The sequence below is a fragment of the Bos taurus genome, chromosome 15 (assembly GCF_002263795.3).
Source record: "Bos taurus isolate L1 Dominette 01449 registration number 42190680 breed Hereford chromosome 15, ARS-UCD2.0, whole genome shotgun sequence".
In the NCBI taxonomy this organism is placed as follows: domain Eukaryota; kingdom Metazoa; phylum Chordata; class Mammalia; order Artiodactyla; family Bovidae; genus Bos; species Bos taurus.
The window spans coordinates 51510621-51532601 of NC_037342.1; the positions used below are offsets into that span (position 1 = coordinate 51510621).

General features: G+C 52.7%; 1 protein-coding gene and 1 pseudogene across 1 annotated transcript; one reads left to right on the forward strand and one right to left on the reverse strand.

The window, feature by feature from the left end:
- Positions 1-252: 252 nt before the first annotated feature.
- LOC507756 (ecto-ADP-ribosyltransferase 5-like) lies at positions 253-4034 on the forward strand (annotated as a pseudogene).
- Positions 4035-4637: 603 nt separating this feature from the next.
- On the reverse strand, positions 4638-21966 carry TRPC2 (transient receptor potential channel 2). The gene is made up of 13 exons (NM_001374468.1): positions 21911-21966; positions 19014-19733; positions 17181-17393; positions 15957-16121; positions 14657-14831; positions 11397-11597; positions 11147-11309; positions 9829-9921; positions 8602-8794; positions 7911-8038; positions 7711-7789; positions 6076-6205; positions 4638-5180 (listed from the first exon to the last, which is right to left on the reverse strand). The coding sequence occupies exons 1-13, from the start codon at positions 21923-21925 to the stop codon at positions 4789-4791; spliced, it is 2667 nt and encodes an 888-aa protein (NP_001361397.1). The 5' UTR covers positions 21926-21966; the 3' UTR covers positions 4638-4788.
- Positions 21967-21981: the final 15 nt, after the last annotated feature.

Sequence of the window (21981 nt, forward strand, 5' to 3'; positions counted from 1 at the left end):
AGCTGCTGATTCCTCACTGGTCCCTTCTCCCATTACCTCCCAGGGGACATCGAAAACACAGAGTTGGTTATTTATAGGCAAGCCCAGGAAAGTGAGGGGAAAGGTTAGTGTTTATAAACATGGGGTCACCTGAGTCTGAGAGGTCAGGGGACAGGATCTGTGGAGGGGCGGGACTGGCCCCTGAGAATGTCAGGGAGAGAGCCCTGCATATGGGCAAGGCTTACCGAAGGGAAGGGGTGTAAAAGAAAGGAGAGGGGTGGAGACCGCTCAGATGCTGGAGTACACATCACCAACAGTTGGCCATATGCAAATTATATGCAAATCAACGAGTGCACAAGTGGGGACCTCTCTGCGGGCGGAACCCTTTTGGTCCCCTCCACCTACTGATCTGGAGGCCGGCCATAGCGGTGAGGGCCCTCCCGAGGGAGAGACCACGTCTCAAAATTCCCTTTCTCTAGCTCTGGTCTTGCTAGAAGACAAAGAAGTTCCTCGAGAAAGACCGCTCAGTCACTGGGAAGGGGAGTTACAGCCCTCAGTCCCGCTTCCCCTACTCCGGTGTCTGTTGTTGTGGAAGAGAGGTGTCGGGTTACCGCCACCGGTGCTATACTTAGCCGCCGACTTTGTTGATCTGCGGGACTCTGGGGACAGGGGACATCGTAGCGCCCGCATAGACTTCAGCCCCCGCTGCCCGGAAACTTAAGTGCTTTTTCCCGCTCTGGGTCTTCGCCACCTCCAGGTGGGTCCTTGACTCCCATCTTCTCTTTCCAAGTAGAACCAAATTACCCATCCGCCTTTATCACCCCCGGGGCAAAAGGTGCTGAGCATTCCGGCAGCCGGGAGGAGGGGAGCAAAGACTGACGTTGTGCTGGGGTGAAGGCGGTGGATGCTAAAACCCAAGCCCCGCCCACTCACTTAGACCCGCCCTTGGCTCCGCCCAGGCCCTGCCGGGCCAAATTTCTGTCCCCCAGCCCATCGAAGCCAAGCCTGGACCATCGCTGGTCCCATCCTCAGCTGGATCTCATTCTCCAAGTGTCTCTGAGGAATAATGTTGGCAGCTCTGCTGATCGCCCTCAGCTGCCTTAGCCTCCACACCCTCGGCAGCAGTGTCCGCCCGTCTGTCCCCTGGCAGGTAACGGGGGCAGGGGAGGGGGGAACTATATGCTGCCACGTAAGGAACACTTGGGGGGAACCCATTGCCTGACTCCTCAAAGATCCCTCCCAGGGATGCTTCTCTAGGATGTCATCCTCTGAACCCTCTTCCTCTCAGGATCACTGCAGGGAGCCCCAAGTTCCCATTCCATCTCCCAGAACCCCACCTCCACCCACTGGTCCTCCTGTGACCCTCCTGCCTTCATACCCTCTTCCCTCGGGACAGCCTCCAGCTTCCTCCTCTCACTTCCCATCTCCCACCCAGGGCCCAGCCTGCACACTCTCCTTAGGGTTACCTGTGTATGACCCTCCTGCAGCCCCTCCCAGACCAGGGCTTGACCTCCTCCCCACTCCCACCCCAGGTTGGAGGATGCAGGCTTCTAGAGCAGGAGAGGACTGAGTCTCAAAGCTGACAGGGATCTGGTGTGGTATCTACACACCTGTGTGGGAGAGGGAAAGAGTCAGAGGCTGGGCATGGGGTCAGGTCATTGGAGATTGTATATTTGTATGTTATCTGCAGTGAGTCTCAGAGCCAGAAAGGTGCTTGGAGGTCATCCAGCCCCACGTCCCACCACGCACACGACCCTCTCTAACGATAGATGACTCCTCTTAGTTAGTACACAGTGAGGATCTATACGCAGTCCTGACAATAACCCTGAGGTTGGAAGTATCCTCAGTGTATAGGGGGAGAACCTGAGCCCAGAAAAGTTGAGATTTGCCCAAGATCTCACAAGCAGTAAGTGGTGAATTCAGGAATTAACCCATATTTGACTGACTCCAGTGCCTGTTATTTAAATTTTGGAGCTCTTGCCAAATTTCACACTCTATTTTGGGCATAGAAGTGAGATTTGGGGGCATTTGGGGGGTGGGAGTTTTTTTGGTCCCACGGTGCAGCCAATCTTAGTTCCCTGACCAGGGATTGAACCTTTGCCTCCTGCATAGAGAGCTCAGAGTTTTAAGCACTAGACTGCCAGGGAAGTCCCAGACTGAGATTCTGTGCTTCTAAACTGATCTTCCACCAGGACCTCTGTCCAGTACCCTGAACTTATGTGTTTTCCTGTGTGGCTCCTCTCTTCCTTTTCTCCATTACTGCAGAATATTTCCATCCAGAACCTGAGCCTGGCTCCAGACACATTCGATGATGCCTATGTGGGCTGCTCGGAGGAGATGGAGGAGAAAGCAGTGCTTCTGTTAGAGAAGGAGATGGCTGACCATGCCCTGCTGCGAGAGTCCTGGGAGACAGCCCAGAAGGCCTGGGAACAAAAACGTGCAGGGCTCACTCTGCCTCCTGGCTTCAGAAGCCAGCACGGAATTGCCATCATGGTCTACACCAACTCATCCAACACTTTGTACCGGGAGCTGAATCAGGCTGTGCGGACTGGCGGTGGCTCCTGGGAGTCCTACATGAATCACTTCCCTTTCAAGGCCCTGCATTTCTACCTGACCCGGGCCCTGCAGCTGCTGCGGGGTGGTGGGGGCTGCAGCAGGGAACCTGGGCAGGTGGTGTTCCGTGGTGTGGGCACCATTCGCTTTGAACCTAAGAGTGTGGGGGACTCTATCCGCTTGGGCCAGTTTACCTCCAGTTCCCTGGATGAGACAGTGGCCCGCGGATTTGGTAATGCCACCTTCTTCTCTCTAAGGACTTGCTTTGGGGCCCCCATCCAGGCCCTGTCTGTCTTTCCTAAAGAGCGTGAGGTGCTGATCCCCCCCCATGAAGTCTTCGTGGTGACAAGTTTCTTTAAGGATGGAAACAACAGCCTGGTGACTCTCTCGAGCAGTGATCAGATGTGCAGCCACTTTAACTGCGCCTATCTGGGTGGTGAGCCATGCATGAGGGAAGCAGGACTGCCAGGAGGTCCCCAGTTGATTTCAGTCCCCAGGGCCTTCAAGAGACCCACGTGATTAATGAGGACGCTGAAGGCCAGAAGCTAGTTGGAGATATTTTTCTCTGTGACTCAGGTTCTGCCAGCTCAGAGATAGTCAGATAAGTGTTTTCTGCACATGTGATATTCTCAGATGATTCTCTAAATGTTCTCAAAATTTTCCTTCTGCTGCTGCTGCTGCTAAGTCGCTTCAGTCATGTCCGACTCTGTGCGACCCCATAGATGGCAGCCCACCAGGCTCCCCCGTCCCTGGGATTTTCCAGGCAAGAGTACTGGTGTGGGTTGCCATTGCCTTCTCCGTTCCTTCTGCTACACAGTCTAATAGACCAAAAGAACCTGGTTAAGGAGGCAATAAGCAGAGGAAAGTGGCAGGAGGGCTGCTTCAGCTCCCAGGAGGAGGTGGGCGTAGTGGGTTGATGGGACGCACATGTGCTATTCCCCAGTGCTGAGGCAGGACAGAGTGACTGGGCCAGGGTGGGGCAGGGATGGAAAGGCAAACAGGGAAGATTTCTTGCAGAAGGAGGAGGAAGGGAAGTCAGAGTGTGTTTGGGAGAAGGGAAAGGTGGATTGTGATGAGGAGTGGCCTTGCCAGGGCCTGATGGGAAGGGAAGTTTGCGGTGTGAGGGTCTGTCTACCTGGAGGCCTCACTGTGGTGTCTTTTGCAGAGAAGAAGAGGCTGAGCTGTGAGTCTGTGCCAAGTGAGTTACCCTCGGGTCCCTCCCTCGGCTCTTTGACTCCCCACTGGCCCTGCTGACCATTCACTGCCTTTTCTTTTCTCTCTAGCAGGCGAGCAGGCAGACTCACTCTCCAAGGGGCCTTTTCTCTGCTCTCCTGGAAGACCCTGCTCTTGGCCTCTTGGGGGTTCCAGCTTTTAGGAGCTGGGCTCTGAACGTTCAATGCCTGCCACTTAGGAGTCCTGGGAACATGTGACCTCCAGATGAAGAAGGGAGGCTTCAACGAGCCTGGAGAAGCAACAAGATGGTTTCAGACCCAGACCTAGCAGGCATGTCTTCAACCAGGATATTGGGGGATCTGAGGCCCATGGTAGGGTGGAGGGAGCCCCGGCTCTGTGGTGGGGACTCCTGGGAACAAGCAAGGGTAGTGCTTTGATGGCTACTCCATTAAACAGTGCTGCAGTATGGTGACATCAAATTTCATGACTGGTTTGTTTCATGAGACTGGACTCTCTGCCCTGCTTTGGTTTTATGGGACTCAGGGACTCAAATGAATGACTTCTTGATCACTTTTAGACATGGTCCAGGTGCAGACCCTTGTCACACACCATAGCCTGCAACCCCAGATGCTTTAATAGACCTAGAGATTCCTCACAACGGCCCGGAAGGCAGGAAGGGGGACAGATGGCTTCCTCGGCTGTTTGTCTGACAAGGAATGCAGATCCAAGGAAGGAAGCAACTTGCTGAAGGTCCGAGAGGTTGTTTTCAAACCAGGACCCCTTCCACCCAGCCTCAGTTCCATCAAAAGTCTGAAGGAGCTCAAAGTAGGATCCTAAGCCCAAGATATCAGTTCCCCAGAGCAAGCCATTTCTCTGTGTTCTGGCTCCCATCAGGGTTCATTTCGGCGTTGGTGATTTAAAAACATCAGAGATTCTCACATCCTCTGGAGACATCTGAGCTCCAGAGCAGAGGCTTTATTGAGGCAAGGAAAGCAGCGGGGGCTCCCACGATGTGACCCCTGCCCTCAGCTATCTAGGCTGCTCTAGTCAGCAACAGAAGGGAAATGACCCCCTCCCCCAGCATCAGGTCCCCTCCTTGGCTCCCAGGTCTGCCTCCTGGGGCAGGTCCCCAGCCCCCTCTGATTCTTGCTCCCTGTGCACTAACACGTGAGCTGGGGAGGAGGGGCCAGATTCCCCAGAGGCTGGAGCCTGAGCCCCTCCAGCATCCGGAAGCCCTGTTTCTGATGACTCCTGGGTCCCCACTGTCGCTGGCACTGTCAGCTCCGGGGTCTCAGGGATCGGGGGCCCCAGGTTCTGGAAGCTGTTGCGCACTCGGGTGATGTAGCGACTGAGGACGCTGGCTCCTCCGGGCGGCCGGCGTGGCCCTGCCTCCACCACAGCCCGCTGCACACCTGCTACCTCACTCTGCAGTCGAGACACCGTCTTGGTGAGCTCTGTCAGTCTGTTGCCCAGGTCTGGGGGTGGGAGTAGAGATGGGGGCGTCTCTCAGAAGGTGAGTCTGCCCCTGCTCCATTTCTACCCTCAACAGGGGAGGGCATGCTGGAGCATCCTGCAGCAGGAGAACTGGAGGAAGTGAGGGACTGGCACTGGGTTGTGGGCCAGGTGAGCAGGCTGCGTCAGGGGTGGATAAATCAGCAGAGCTGGGGTGGTGATGGGATTAGAAGATAGCAAAATGAAGGTCTTATGGACCAGAGAGGGGTCAGGAGTCATAGGGATGAGAATTGTCTATGGGTAGATATATGTATATCTGCCCAGTTCTCCTCTTCCCCATTTACATCTGTCCTGCTCACACCCACCCTCAGGGCCAAGTGCAGACCCAACCCTCTCTCTCTCTCCAGCTTCTGGTACTCTAGCCTTCTGCCTTCCCATGAGCCTCTCAAAATGATAGGCTCTTCCTCTCCTTTGAGCTCCCACTGCAATTTGTTTCTCTTTTTTAAAGCACTTCCTGACTAGGGAGATGGTTTCTCTTCCTCACCAAACTGAAAGCTTCCCATGTGTCCCTGCTGGGAATAAGGGGGCATAGCAATGAACTCTGATTGAATGAATGAATGAATGATGAATAAAGTGAAAGAGTGAATGCATAAGGGAACGGTTGAGAGAATAAATGAACACATAAATGTAGGTAGGAATGAAGGGATAAATGAAGGGAGTGGGATAAATGTCTGAATGGGGGGTGGGGCCGGGGGATATTGAGTGCAAGGGCACATACTCTCTCTGTAAGTTGTGGCTTCTGAGGGTGGGTCAGAGGGGGCCACAGAGAGAACTGCAGGCTGGACAAGGGGTGTGAGGCTGGGTGTTCCAGATGAGCAAGGGACAGGAATGGGAAAGGCTGGGAAGTGAGCAACTAACCTTTCCGACGAGTCTCCTCAAACTCCCGCTGGGCAGTCTCTATGTAGCGTTGCACCAGGGCCTTGATGACCCGAAGCCGGTAGGATCCACGCTCTCCCTCCCCTGGCCCTGCCCCTGCCCCAGGATTGGCCTGGGATGGGAAGACAGGAGGGTAAGAGGGATTCCTCACTGCAACCTGCCCCAGGCAATGAAGGATGGAGGCACAGTCTGTGCAGAGTTGTCTGTCCCTGAAGGCCGCACATCCAGACCTTCGTGCAGGTCTGGCAGGTAGTCTGGATGGAGGCCACACATTGTGGGATGGCTGAGTGCAGGGAACCAGGGACGGAGGTGGGTGATGGTTAGGAGAGGAAGAGGAGGAAGAGGGGAGTGGGCAAGGAGAAATGCTGAGCAGGACAGAGTGGAGCTCTCTTGTGCCACCAACCCATCCTTGGTTTTCTTGAGCTGAGTCAGGGCAGGTTAACCTTGTCCTTCCGATTCCTCAGAGGGGAGACTAGAGGATATGGGGATGCATGTGCACAGACTAGCTCATGCAAAGAAAATGGAAACCATCGTGTAAGTTAGAGTGATTGGTTCTGGGTCCAGTTTCAGACCTCAGGACAGAACCAGGAAGGCAAGTCAGGCCTTTGGGGCAGATAATAGAGAGAGGGAGCAGAGGTGAAGATGGCAAAGTGCTGGGCTTGGAAAACAGGCTGAAATCTCAGCTTGGTCACTTTGCCTCTGTGAGCCTTGAGCCAAGCTGCTCAGCTTCTTCAGGCTGAATGTCTCCAGACTGAATATGGAGATGGTGGGTTTCCCTGATGGTCCAGTGGTTAAGAACTTGCCTTGCAATGCAGGGGATGCTGGTACGATCCCTGGCCAGGAAAGATCATACATGCCATTTCTTTCTGCTGCTCTAGACTATCGGCACTTCAAGGGTCCACCATTCTGCATATCTTTGTTTCCAGCATAGGTGTGCTTAGGTAAGTATTTATTAAACAAAGTATTGACCAATCAGATAAAGGGAAGGCCTACCTCATCAGGGGATCCAGGAGCCTCTGAGCCTCAGCGCTGGCCTATGGCTTCACAGAGCTGACCTTAGAGAGACCCTGCCTTAGAGAGACCCTCAGGTAACATGTTTTAAGGGGAAAAGATGGGACCCCCTACAATAATGCTATCTGAATTAGGTGGGGTCCCATGCCAAGCCAGACTGAGTTAGGGAGCAGAGAAGCAGAGGTAAGTTAATCCCCTGGAGGCCTGCCCTCCTCTCTCAGGCCTCAGTCACCTTCGAATTTCCCAGTGTGTGGGGCACTCTTCCCTTAGCTTCTAAATGTTTTATTGTGGAAAACATTCAATAGGTTCTTGGCTCGGTTTAGGGCAAAAAGTTTTGCCTGGAGCTTACGGGGTATTGGTGGCTTGAGAGGAGGGTGGCATGGACTTTATTTTAAACTGGATGATATAGGATTGGAGATTTAGGGCATGGCCAGAGCCAGGTAGAGGGAAAGGCCACAGGAGAGAGTAGGAACTGGGAGCAGACTTTCTGCAAACATACCTGGGAAGTCAGATGAGCCAGGGGTGTTCAGACAAATGGATGGTACAGAGAGTGCAGCTAAAAGCCTGATGTGAGGAAGACTCACAACAAGCACATGAGATACTCACAAAGGTGGGGATTGGGGGATAGTCTGGCTTCTTGGTTTTGCAGCAGAGGTGGCAACAGCAAATGAAGCGGAAAACTCTCCTGAGACATTGAGATGGTGGGAAGGCATTAGTCAGGGGAAAGGGTCCAGGGAGATGGGGCAGGAGCGGGGTGGGAGTGCTGAGTGCTGGGGGCTTGGGAATGAGGGCTCTGAGGTCCTCACCTGAGCAGGTAGAAGATGGCCTTGGGGGAGGGCAGGATATTGAAGGGCACGGGCAATGTCAGGCCCTCTCGGAAGTAGGACAGGTAGAGTTTTGAGCGAGCAAACTTCCACTCCACGTCAGCAGCGTCCTGAGGGCCAGGAAGCGGGGGCTCAGCAAGGACCACTTTGGTGCCTAGCCCTCCTGCCCACTCAGTCTGCCCCACTTCCCCCAATCCTCTGGTCTCTTATCTCCTGTGTGCCCATCACTTTCTTCTCCCCATACTTGTCTCCATCCTCACCTATCATCCACATCTCCCCTGTTGGTACCCCCTTCCCACTTCCTCCCCATCATCTTGCCTCCTTCTGACATTCAATTCCTGCCAGCCTGTTCTCCAGCCCACAAACCCTAACTCAGCCATCTCCTTCCCTCTCACTTCTCATGTTTACACCTACTTTTCCACAACACACACTTTCTCCCAGCCCTAATGTGGAATGAGCACTAGACTTGTGTCTGATAAAAACAATAAGATCAAGACCCTCAATCTACAGACAAGGAAATTGAAGGCTTGAGAGGAAAACTTGTCCCCAGTCTCAAAACAAGGCAGCAGTGGCGACAGAGCAGGAACCCAAATCTCCTGACTCCTTGCACCCTATTCCTTTCCTTCCCTTTCCCTCTTCTTCCCTCTGCCCGAGCTGCCCTCAGTTCACATACCTCAATCTTCTGGAATGAGTTGGTGATCATGGCAATGAGCATGTTGAGCAGCACAATCACCATGACGATGGTAAAGATGCCATAGAGGGCCCGGCCCACGAATTCCGGCACCAGAAACTGAGGCATGTCCACCACACTGTGCTCCTCCATGCCAAACATCGTCCAGAACAGAAACTGGAAGGTCTCATTGAAACTGGCACAGTGGGCCAAAGAGTAGGATGTGAGGGCTGGGAGATGAGCCTGGGGGCCACCCAGACTCACTCATCCTCACCCTGGGGACCCAGCCAAGGGCGCTCTGCTTCCACGAAGCCCTTTGGACTGCTTGCTGTTTCTGAGCCGGAATTTAGTGAGCACACAGCAGTACCAGGAACAGGCGCTAAGGATGCAGCCATGAACAAGACAAGCAGAGTCCCTGTCTTCAGGGACTTTATGTTCTGGGTGGAGATGGGGGTAAGATGGACACTTAACTCTACCTCTTCCATCCTCCACACTGCCATTCAGTGTGTTCTTTCTCAATGCTGAGCTGATGAGCTGGACTTCTGTTTGTCAAACTTTAAATGCTCCTAACTATTCTCGGTCCAGATGCCTATCTGAGGTTTTTAGCAAAAATACTTTTACTTAGCTGTCACCCATCAAAGAGCAGGAGGGCTCAGCCTATTCATGCCAGTGTGGAGTGACTGATCCCTCCAGGGTCCTTGAAGGAGGCTGGAAGGAGTAGTTTCTGTCCCTAGCACTAAGATTCATGCTTTAAACCGTGTCAGCAGAGTTTTTCAACATCCAGAAGCCAGAACATGAACAAGGATTCTTGGGGAAAAGGGTTGGTCTAAATAAAGCCTCCATTTACTTTGAGAAAGCTTTGACAAACATCCACAGATTCAACCACAAGTCCTTCAGCATCATTAATAAAACCATCATGTAGTTGCACTCATGAATTCATGATTGAATGATTGCTTGGGAAGCCACTTGGAGCTCTCTGGCCTGGGAAAGGCAGGGTAAGACAGGTTGGGTAAGTTTGGTTAAGGCAGGTTTCTTGGCAGGCCCTTCAAGAGTTCCATGACCTGGCCCCTCTACCCTCTCCTGCCTCCTCTCTCAAAATCCCCTCCATGTGCCAGCCATGGAGGAAGTCTTGCTAGTCTCCAAACATACCCCCTTGCTTTGGTACATGTGCCCCTTTTGCCCAGAATGCCCAGACTCCCACCTTCCTGGCCCGCCTCCACCCCGGCGTACTTGCCCAGCCGCTCGGTCTCCTGGTAAGGCACGTAGATGTTGTTGAGGCCGCAGAGGAAGGCAGTCAGGATGATCATGAGGATGAACATGAACCTGGCAGGAGGCGGGATGGGGAAGGGTCAGAGCAGGGCTGTACCCTGGGAGAAGGCAGGCTCTAGGAAGAGGGATGGGGGTGATGGCTCCTAGGCTCAGCCTCTACTTGACAAGCATTCAGTCTGGTTATTATTAAGAAGAGAGAAATTAGTTAGGGGTGGGAAATGAGAAGGGCTTGAAAGGGTGTTGAAGCAGAAACTCTCCATCCAGAATAAAGGGTTCTGGGTTGAAACAGTCAAAGTTGAGGATGGTCCAGGCTCCCAGGGAGGGACTGAGATGCTGAGATGTGGTACAGGGGTAGGGGAGAGTCACAGAGTCCTACTGGACAGGATTTCTCACCAGCAGAGTTAAAGCCGTGTGTGAGTTGAGTTGCCTTGTTGCAGGGAGGGATGGAAGCTGAGCTGAGCTGAAGACGTTCACAGATGTAACCAAGGTTTTTTCCCACCAAGGGCACCCACTCCCATCCTACCTCAGGCAGAGCATTTCCAAGGAAGCAGGCATTAACTATGGGCTCTGACTAGGGCGAAAGGCCAGGTAGGCTGTAAATGATTAGATGATAATTATCAAGAAGACCAGATAATTCCATGAGTTCCAGGAGCAGTTGTACAGGGGAACCATCCAAAGGGACCTCTGAGTCCAGTGTCTCACCTCAAAAATGGGAAAATGGAGCCCCAGGTTGGCCATGGAGACAGCAACAGAACTGGCATGCCAACCAAGGGCTTTTTCTGCATTCGGTGGTTCTTGATCTTTGGAGTCATAGGTCTCTTTGAGAATTAGATGAAAGTTATAGATCCTCTCCGGCTTCCCACTTGGCTCTTGTGGTAAAGAGCCTGCTTGCCAATGCAGACTTAAGAGACACAGGTTCAATTCCTGGGTCGGGAAGATCTCTTGGAGAAGGACATGGCAACCCACTCCAGTATTCTTGCCTGGAGAACCCCATGGACAGAGGAGCCTGGTGGGCTACGGTCCATAGAGCGGCAAAGACTTGGACAGCTGAAGCAACTTAGCATGCATGCAGCACGTATAGACCCTCTCTGCAGAGAAATGTATCTTGACATTTACATTCCCCAATTTTCCTATAGTTCCAGGGTTTCCAAGGTCTTTGGAGCCTGTACAAGGAACCCAGGTTAAGAACCCCTGTGCTAACTAGAGCTGGGGAACTTCAGAAGGAGGTCAGATGGGGTCCATCGGAGGGGAGGATGCTCGGAGCAAAGGTGGTACGCACCGGATCATGTCGTCAATCATCCTGCCCATGGAAATCTGCAGGGTGCCCAGCGACTCGTGGGCCGGCAGGATGGAGGCCAGGCGGGTGAAGCTGAGCATGCTGGTGACAGCGAAGAGCACCTCAGCCAGGAACTGGGGGTCCTCCGTGCGCCACTCACTCCGCTCTGTGCCAGGGGGGATGGGGGGCTGAGGTTGAGAGCCAAGGAAGAGAGGGGGCGGGGGAATTCAGGGCTGCGCTGAGGGGCACTTACCAGCCGAGGTGAAGTAGTGGCAGGCAGCCCCATCAGGGGCATCCCGGCAGTGCTTGTGTGCAAGCCCGGCCAGGAGGAGGCGCAGCGTGAAGGCCGCCAGGTACAGGGAGAGGATGACCATATCCAGGAAGTTCCACCAGTCCAGGAGGTAACTGCGCAGGCCCTCGATCCACACTTCCTTACACTCAAACCACAGGAAGCCTGAAGGAGGCGGTAGGGCGCCAGCACTGGGTGAGGCACCCCCTACATCCAGGTCAGAGCTGGGTGTGTGGGTGTGGGTGGGCGGGGGAACCTCTCCATCGAGTGAGGGGAACTAAAATATCTCAGGCTTGAAGGTGATAAAATGTAGGCATTTAGTCTGCTTCAATGTCATAAAGATCTTATATGGAAATAAAAAGGACTCCTGGTTGATGCAGACTCGGTGGTCGTGGGGCCAGTTTCAGTGATCTGATCAGCTGATAAACTCAGAAAGTAACACCTGGAGAGGCTGGTTATTGGGAGGGGATGATCTAAATCTGGGTCTCCCTGCCCTCCACCAAATACACACTGGACAAATATTTAGAGAATATTGATTTGAAGGGGCTCCAAATTATCAACCTGCTCATGATCAGCCCAGGGCCCAGGGCCAGGCCTGGGGAGGGAGGGTCTTGGGAGCTGGACCCCATTAGCCAGGTGACCCTGCCATGTCGTGCCCTTCTCTGCTCCCTGGATACAAGCACATGCTTTTTCACTCATGGTTCTGTCCACACCTAGAAAGCCCTTCCACACCCTTTAGAAGGTGGGCTCACCTTTGTACCCCAGGACAAATCTCACCTCCTCTCTGAAGCCTTCTCTAACCGGGGCAGTGAGTTTCACAGCTCTCTTAAGACCTCTGTGATACCGTCTCCATGGAGCACTGCAAGGTATCTCTTCCTGGGTCTATCCCCCTCCCCTCCCTGAACTTGGAACCCCTCAAGGGCACGGACTGTGGTCGATTCACCTCCTTGTCCACAGTGCCCAGAACAAGGCCCAGCAATCACTACTGAATAAACACTGATTAAGCTCCTATCATGTGCCAGTGGGATCCTGTGGTGAAGAAGACATACAGGCCTCCCCGGGCTCATAATCTAGTGAGGGAGGTGGGCAAGTAGCCAAGTTGTTACAGCTCAGAGTGGTCAGTGCTAAGGTGAAGGAGAGCAGGGGAACAGAGGCTGTCTTTGGAGTGTCCAGGAACTGATCCTCACCCTGATTTGGGAACCAGGGAAAGCTTCACTTCCCACAGAGTGATGTTTGAGCTGAGACTGGATGGAGGAGTGGAAGCTGGGGCAGCATGGAAGGGGAGGGGGTTGTGGGGAAAGAGAACTCGCTTGGGCCTGGAGACAAGCAGGGCGTGGTGGGAACTGAGTCCGTTTCCATGGCAGCAGAGCACCAAGAAGGTGGGATGGATGCTCAGTGATGTATGCTGAATGGGTGGATGGAATCCTATTTATTTAAAATATCTTTATTTGGCTGCGCAGGGTCGTACTTGCAGCATGCCAGATATTCAATTTTTGTTGAGCATGTGGGATCTGTAACTGTGGCATGCAGAATCTTTTTTAAATGTGGTGTGTGGGATGTAGTTCCCTAACCAGGGATTGAACCCAGGCCCCCTGCATTGAGAGTGTGGAGTCTTAACCACCGGATCACAAGAGAATTTCCTGGATAGAATCCTAATTAATTTATCCATGTGTTCTCAGGGCTTTGCTCACAATAGACCAGCAGCAGGTGTTCACTACATGAAGAAATGAGGAATGTTGTTTCTTAAGACTTCTTCCCCTGCAGGCAGGAACTATACTGGTTTCACCTCCACCCAATACAGGTCAAAAATGATTGGTAAACAGTTGGATGGGACACTTTTCCTCTTGGATCACTCTTATTTTCTTCTCCAGAGTTCTTGGCCAAATTTCCTTTCGTGCCTCACTGACTGATTTGTTACTGGGTAGAGGAGCAGACTTAGTCTACTGGTGGTTTGGGAGTTGCCAACTAAGCTAGAGGTAAGTCAAGAGAAGATAGACGAGGAAGGTGCCCAACCTAGCTGCTGAGCTGACCAACCAAATGCTCGGCAGAGGTCTAGGGATTCTTGTCAACTGCATTTGCTGAACTGTTTGAGAAAATGCAATTTTGCTATAGAAGGAAAGAACACCAATAGAATGGATGAAACTTCTGCCTTAAGCATATGTAAGTTAGTTATCCAGGTGACACGTTGGACAAATAAAGCAAGTAGAACACATGTTGGGCTTCCCAAGTGGTGCAGTGGCCAAGAAACTGCCGGCCAATGTAGGAGACGCAAGAGACGCAGGTTCAATCCCTGGGCCAGGAATATCCCTTGGGGTAGGAAATGGCAACTCCCTTCAGTATTCTTGCCTGGAAAATTCCATGGACAGAGGAGCCTGGTGGGCTATAGTCCATGGGGTCACAATGAGTGAGACATGACTGAGTGACTGAGTGCGTACACGTACACACACACACAGAGCACACGTGTGTGTGAACACATGTAGAATATTCAGGGTCGACATTCAATATTAGTGACACACTGAATATGCACAAGACAAATGAGGCCCTTAGGATTCATCTGACTTAAATTAGCTCCCCACTGGTAATATCTAGTGGCCTCACAAGTCCTCTGCAACAAAATTGCAAAGAAAAGTCATAGCTGCTCACCAGGATGATTAGTAAGCTACAGCTGTACATACATGCCCCTGTGTTTCTCCTACAGATCAACTGCTGGGCCCAGGCAGCTTCTGGCTACTGTATCCTCTGCTCAAACCTCACCTCTGGTCCTTAAAACAGCACCATCGTAAGTACACCATTTGTATGTACTTATGTAATAAACTGTACGATTCAAGCATCTTAATTTGGTCTATGAGTCTTTCTGCTCCATGACCTTTGGGATAGATTGCCTGGTGGTGTACTTGCTGGCTACCTTTAGGCCAAGGTGATCTGCCACCTGACACCATGGACCAGTGTCTTATTTGTGAGAGGATATGAATATCCAGAGTGGGTAGCGACTAATGCCAGGGTAGGGGAAGAATGGGGTCCATACTCAGGGATCTATCACAGGGTGAGATCCCCTGATTAGAGGTGAAGGGGAAACCCATGGTGAACTAGAGCCCTGAGAGGTCTGGTTGCATATTCAGGGAGCATCTATAGGGGCCACCCCATATAGGGGTGCTCACTGTGAAGAAAAGTGAGGGGGTCCCCAGGAGGGAGTCTACCACAAATAAAAGGCCCCACCTATGTACCTGCAACCCAAACCATGTGTAGTGAAGTCTCCCAGACACTCTGGCTGCGGCCTCGGAAGGTACTCAGCTGTGTCTCCATGACCAAGGACTCTCCCAGCAGGAAGATGAGGAACCACAGATAGGAGGCCGAGTGCAGCAGGAACTTCAGCACCGGGATCTTCAGCAGGCGGCCAAGCTGGGGGGAAGGAAGGAGAGCAGGCTTCTCAGAGTCCTGCTCACACCTCTCCCCTCCCAGGAGAACTTCGGGGATGCTCAGCCCCCACGTGTCTCCTCCTTTCACTCACTCACTTATTCAGACGTTTATCAAGAATGTACTGTATATTAGGCTTTCCCCTTTCATATTGATGTTTTCCTTCACAACTGTAGGAGGTGGGTATCATTATTTCCGTTTTTAAGCTAGGAACTGAGGATCACAGAAGTAAAACTTTCCCTAGGGGGGTCCCCCAGACTCTTCGATCACAACCATGTTAAAAAGTAAGTTTATCATCTTTGGATCTCAAACGTCTTCCTCTTCTTTCTGTGTCCCCATCTTAGAAAACATCCCGAACACCCAGACCAGGAAGCTTGAAGGCATCCCTGAATCCTTTTCCTTTCTCTCGCACACTCTGACAGTCTCTCGGACTCCCACCCCTCCCCCAATTCATCCTTCACACCCCTGGGAGAGAGAGCTCTCTAAAGCACAAAACTAATAGAATCTCTCACCTCATTACAATCCTCCAGTGGCTCCCAACATTGCATAAGGTTCTGTGGAACCCGGGCCCCTGCTTGCTTCCCACCATTCGCTAATTGCTATCTGCACTTAGGCTTTAGCTGCACAGAATTCCTTTCAGTCTCTCTAATGCTTTGCATTCTCCCTCCCTGGGATGTTGGATGGATGCCCTTTTCCTGCCTCCTGGAGCACTGCTTACCCTATTCCTCACCTGGTTTACAGGGTCTTGATCTTTTTTATGTCCGCAGTGCCAGGCATGATGTCTGGCTCATAGTAGGGAATAGAAATATCTGAGTCCTAAAGAGCTCCCAAAGAATTTGAGGTTGGGGTAGGGGTCTCATTAGGAGAGACTGCATATAAGACTCAGGCTTTGGAGGCAGAGAGACCTCAGTTTCAATCCCAACTCTGCTATTTCCTGCGGACAAAAGAGAATTTCTGTTCCCTATGTCTTCACTGTAAAATCCAGGTGCAATGCCTACCTTCCAGAACCACCTCAAACTACCTAAAAGGAACATTAAGGGCCCAGCTCAGGGCTTGGCATAAAACAAGTGCTCAATAAATGACAATTATCATTATTTCTATTCTTAGTACCCGGGACTTGGGCGCCAGCCAGTACCCAAGGCAGAGGAAGGGCATGGTGAGGAAGATGAGGAAGGCGATGAAGAGCTTCCAGATGGTGGTGCTCCCACGCCAGCCAGCCAGGTTCCCACACCAGATGGAGGACAGGACTTGCTGGCAGATGGGATGTGCTACAAACTAAACAGATAAGGGTGTGAGCAGAGGGAGTGACCACTGGCCAGGGAGGAAGAAGAGGAGTCAGTCAGGTATAGAAAGTGAACCACGTTTCTTTTCTCCCCAGGCCAGCCAGCTAAGAAGAGAGGCAACCCACTTACCAAGTGATCTTGGGCAGACCCCACCCCTCTTTGGGACTTAGTTTCCTAGTCTATGAAGGAGAAACTGAGCTCAAAGAATTTTCTGGACTCTCCAGATCCCACATTGTTGAATCTAAGCCAGGCAGTGGTGGGTGCAACTGGATACGGGTCCCAGAACCCTGAGGGTTCTTTGTCTTCTTAGCGATGTGGGGCACCAGGCAGCATGGTCTTGAGGTAGGGAGGAGCAGGGAAGGTGGAATTTGCTGACTTGGGCAGTCATTGGAAAGGAAGGTTTCTAATTAAGATCCTGGTGGGCTAGGATATCTGAGGGTGGGTGAGAGGGAGGAGTAAGAGGCAGGGGGAGGCTAGAAAGGGAACATGTCTTTGGCTTAGGGGTAGGCATCTAATGAGATGGGGAATAATGGAATCACTTGATATTTCAGCCCTGAGAGATCTAGTCTAATCTTGCTGGATAGAGGGAGATATTGAAGTATAACCACAGAAAAAGACCAGACCAAACCTACTCAGCAGGCCAACAGGTAAAGCTCAGAAGTCTGGTCTGGTTGGGTCATGGGACTTCCAAGGCTGGGCAGAGGTTAGGGACTTAGACTGACGATAAGAAGGGAGGGTGGGAGACCCATAGGATCAAGGGCCTGGAGAGAAGCGTGCTCAGAATCAAGACCTAAGAGGGGTCCTGGGACTTCCCCAGTGGCCCAGTAGCTAAGACTCTGTACTCCCAATGCAGGTGACCTGGGTTTGATCCCTGGATGGGGAATTAGATCCCATGTGCCACAACTAAATCCCGGCACAAAGACATAAATATGAATATTAAAAAAAAAAATGAGGGGGTCCTGAGGGCAGGGAAATGACTTGCTTAGTGTTGGATAGGGGCCATCTAGAGGGGGCAGGGCAGGGCTGGGGAGGCAGGCAGGGCCCAGCTGACCCGCTTCTGGTTGTAGTTGACGGCCAGTCGCAGCCTCGCCAGGTTGGGGATGCCTTCCTCAAAGGCCTGGCCCAGACCCTCGGCCTCGGGCTCAGTCTCGCTGTCCTCGCCCAGGTCATTGAGCACCGCGGTGACCTCACTCTGGTTCCGGCACATGCCCAGCAGTTCAAAGCCGTAGTCCTGGCTCAGCGACTCCAGGGCAATGTACTCGGGCTGTAGGGAGAAAGTCCAGGTGTGCTGGCCATCCTGTGGGCCCAGCCAGTTGGGTCAGCCCACCCTCCCGACACTGGGCCTGGGCCACTCTGTCCTGCCCTCAGCCGCCACTTCCCCACAGCTGATGTCACCCTAAACCATCTATTCCTTTCTTCTTTGCCACCCCACCTGTCCTCCTGGCTAAACGAGGCACCTGCTGTGTCAACATTGCTTCTCTGGTACCACATCTATCTCATCACTGAGTCATTTCAACACAGACCGGCCCCATTCCCATCACCTCTGCTCCCCCGCCTTGTCCTTTCCTTTCCCTCTGCCTGTTTAGATTTTGCTCCTACTCTTCATGCCTTCTTGGGTTCTTTTACTTTTGCTACCTTATATGAAAACACATGCTGGCAGTTTTGGGAGCTGCAGAGTGGGCAGCTCTTGCCTCCACTTTCCCCTGCCTAGCTTCGGTCTTACTTGGGGCCCTAACACCAGAGAGAATCCGGGCTAGGATTCAGGAGGCCCAGCACGGTCCCTTCAGGTGGCAGCACCCTGGGTTAGGCATGTCCCCTTTCCAAGCCTCTGTCCCTTGCCGAGAAGCAGGGGATGGTCATTCCTGTGTCTCCTTCTGTGGGCTGCTGTGTGGGTGGAGGGAAAGGCCCTGGGAGAGGGCTGCTCTTCCTGCTACCTGGAAGTGGGGGTCCTCATTCTCTGATCCTTTGACTCCAGAGAAGCAGCACGCTCCTCCCCCAGCTCAGCTGGCACAGGTCACATCCAGCCTTAGGCCTCTGTTTTAATATCCCTGTCTGTTTCCTCACCTAATGGTAGTTGTCATCATGGGGATCAAGTTGGGCTGGCACCGAGAGGATGTCAGTGGATAAGTGATGAATGGAACTAGACTGTGAATTCAAGGCCCCTGATCAGTCCTGGCCTCCAGGCCTTCCCTTCAGGCGTTCTGTCCACACAGAGCCTCTGCTCTCATCCCGTGTCACCTTTTGCTAGCTGAGAGTCTTTGCTTGCCCTGAACCCCTACATCAAATATCCTCCCTACTCCTCTTCACTTGTGTTAAACCACCTGGTCGTGTAGCCAAGGTTAATCCCACTTCCTCTAAGGAGTCTGCCCTGCACACAACAGCTGTAGCCTCCTGACCTATTTTCTGGCCCTTGGAAGCCCTGTAGCACCATCCACAGAGGCCCCGAATGAAGCTGAGCCTCTGGGGAGTCTGGTCCACCTCACTCTGCCCTCTTCCACCTTGATGTGATCATGAGCTCAAGGCCCCAACACAGGATGCTCTAGGTGGGACCACACAGTAGGCATTCAGAAAGGACAGGTTCTACTGAATGTCATCTCTAAGTCTGTCCAGCTGTTTTTCTATCTGTGTTCTCCCTCCTCCATCAGACAGACCCAGGACACCCCTAGGGTGGGGTATGTGTTGCCCCCTGGAGTGACAGCTGTCTGCTATTAGAATGAATCCCCTTCAGGGCAGGATTCTGGCACTCTCCATCAGAACGGAGGTTTCCTGAGAACATCTTTTTGTTTTTTCTCTCTTCCCAGAACACCCACCAGAGGCCCGATCATGCCCCGGTGGAAGGACAGATACAGGGCACTGAGGGCAGGAGGAGGGAGCAGAAACCAACCTTAAACTCAGGCTCCTTGCGGGCAAGGTGCCGGAGCTCGCGGCTGAGCTGGAAGGCAGCAAGCATGGCGTCCTCGCTGGCCAGCGAGAGATGGGCGCGGCTGGCGATGCCGCGGTAGGTGTTGATGCGAGACAGGGAGAACTTGAGCAGGTCGTAGCGGCGCGCGTTGCTGCACTCAAGGCAGGCGCAGGAGACGGGGTGCGGCCGTGCGATGGTGTGACCCTGGCCCATGAGCAGCTGGGCGATCTCATACAGGTCCTTCTGGCAGGCCAGGGTGAGGGGCGTGACCCCGGGGGCGAAGCGGGAGCCATCGATCGACGAGTCAAAGAAAGCCAGTGAGGAAGACCTGGTGTCCACCTTGCGGCCCTTCTCGCGTTCCAGCCGGGCCAGCAGGTGACGCACCACTGCGGGTTGGTTTGTGTCCACAGCCACCAGCAGGGCCTCATGGATCTGGCGGAAGTCGAACTTGACGTTGGCCAGCAGCACATCAGTGATGGCCTCGTGGCCCAGGCGGATGGCCAGATTGAGGGCCTCCCTCCAGGAGCGGTCCTCGGCCTCCTCCACATTCCGGGGGGGCCCGCCTGGCCCGCCGCCCGGGGCCTCGACCCCCACCTCCAGCAGCTGCTGCACCAGGCCTGTATGTCCCTCCTGGATGGCACCCAGCAGCGGAGCGGGGAACTTCAGCTTTCTGTTCACGATCTCTGTCCAGTTAGGCTGAGGCTGGATGAAGGAGCAGACAGGGTGGGACCTCGAGTCCCCAACCTTCTTTGCTGGGGGCCTCCCTCACCCTTCCATTTTCAAGCCCTTAACCCTCTGTACCCAGCCACCATTATAGTCTTCCTGGTGGCCCAGACGGTAAAGAGTCTGCCTGCAATGTGGGAGACCTGAGTTCGGTCCCTGGGTGGGGAAGATCCCCTGGAGAAGGAAATGGTAACCCACTCTAGCCTGGAGAATCCCATGGATGGAGGAGCCCAGGGGACTACAGTATGGGGTCACAAAGAGTTGGACATGACTGAGCAACTTCACTTTGACTTTCATCTCAAACACAAGTTTCTTTTTGTTTTAATGTACACTTAATGTTTGGGCTTTCCAGGTGGTGCTAGTGGTCAAGAACCCGTCTGCCAACACAGGAGACAGAAGAGATGTGGGTTCCATCCCTGGGTCAGGAAGATCCTCTGGAGAAGGACATCGCAACCCACTCCAGTATTCTTGCCTGGAGAGTCCCATGGACATGGGAGCCTGGTGGGCTACAGTTCATAGGGTCGCAAAGAGTTGGACATAACTGAAGGGACTTAGCATATAGTATTTAAGTATAGGTAGTTTTTTAAACCCTCAGAAGTATGTAACTCATTCAATTCTTAAATAACCCTATAAGGCAGGAGCTATCACTTCATCCTGTCCCCACTTTAACAGAAGAGGAAACCAAGGTAGACTTGCCAAGCCACTTAGACAGGGTGGTCACCCAGGCAGTTTGGTTGAGAAGCTGGTGTTCCTAGCTATTCTTCCGTGGTACTTCTCAACTCAAAAATTAGTAGTAGTAGGTAGCTTTTGGATTTTTGGAATCTCTATTTCAAAACCTCCCAAATGTGGTAGGTAGGTAAACACTTTCCCTCCTTTAAGAGGGAAAATAACGATGCTACCACTTTTATTGTTTTACTCTGAAACTAAATTCTACATTAATGACATATACTCTAGTATGTATAGTTTATATGTGATCATCTTGTATGATGACAATATGAATGTCCTCCTCTGCCCAGTTATATCTGTGTAGGGAATACACTTCATGTCCATATTTTCCAGGAATTAATTGTTTTAGAAATACCCTTTCATACCATAACAGCTTCTTGTATATTTTTGTTAAGCTGTTAGTCAACAATATCCCATTGACTGGTATGAAATGCTGATAATATTTAGAAAATTGGTCTTGGTTGAAAAACGCATTTTTTTTTTTTTTAAAGTTTAGTGGCTTAAAACCACACACATTTATTCTCTTACAGTTCACGCAGTCAGAACTAGATCATATCATGAGGCTAAAGTCAAGGTGCTAGCGGGGCAGGGTGGCTCCAGGGCAGAGTCCTTTTCCAATGCGACTGCCTGGCAGCTACGTTCCAGTTACATCCCTTGCATTCCTTAGTTTATGGCCACTTCAGCTTTAAAAGCCAGTGGCATACTCTCATGTCTCCTGAAGATATAAAGATTAAAAACATGTTCTTAGTCGCTATTTTATTGTGTGGATTCTCAGGTTAGAAGAGTTCTTCACACTCTTCATCCAAGGTACTCATTCAGTTCTAACGGGGGGCCCCTCCCTCAGCACGACTCCCACCTCACAGGAAACCACGCACAGTGGGGCCGATGTGGGCAGCCTGGGCAGGAGCATACTGAAGCAGGACAGGGCTGCACTGGGAGTGGAACCCCCGGGCGGGCACACAGATCTCTCCAGGATCTGCTCCCATCTTGTTGATATCCTCTTCCAGCTGCTCCTCCCTGGCGAAGTCCCAGAGCTTCCGAAGGACAGGTCCAGACACGTCCACGCAGGAGGGTCTTTAAACTGGGTTTTTCCCAAGCCCCTGAGTGCTGACCAGGCCTCACGGCAGGATCCCACCAGGCTCTCCTCCACCAACTCGCCAGCTCTGCCCTCTCCTGCTCTGGGCAGCACTCCCTCCAACCCCCCGGTGCTGCCTTGCCCCTCTTTCCCACCAGCCCAGCCCTTCCTCAGCGCTCTTCTTTCTGTGCCCAGGTTTGGGCCTCCAGCCGCTCTCCTCCCACCCGCAGGGTGGTGTCCCCCACCTGCCTGGCAGCTACGTTGTTCCCGCCACTCCTCTGAGTCAATCTATTGTTTTAATCACAGCCAGAAACGGGACAAGGATAGGGGAAGGCAGGGAGCAGAGGCCTCTTACCGTGAGGCGGTCCATGGCTGCACCCACCTATGCTGGTGGGGATGGCAGGAGAGAACTCCGGCTCCTCTGTC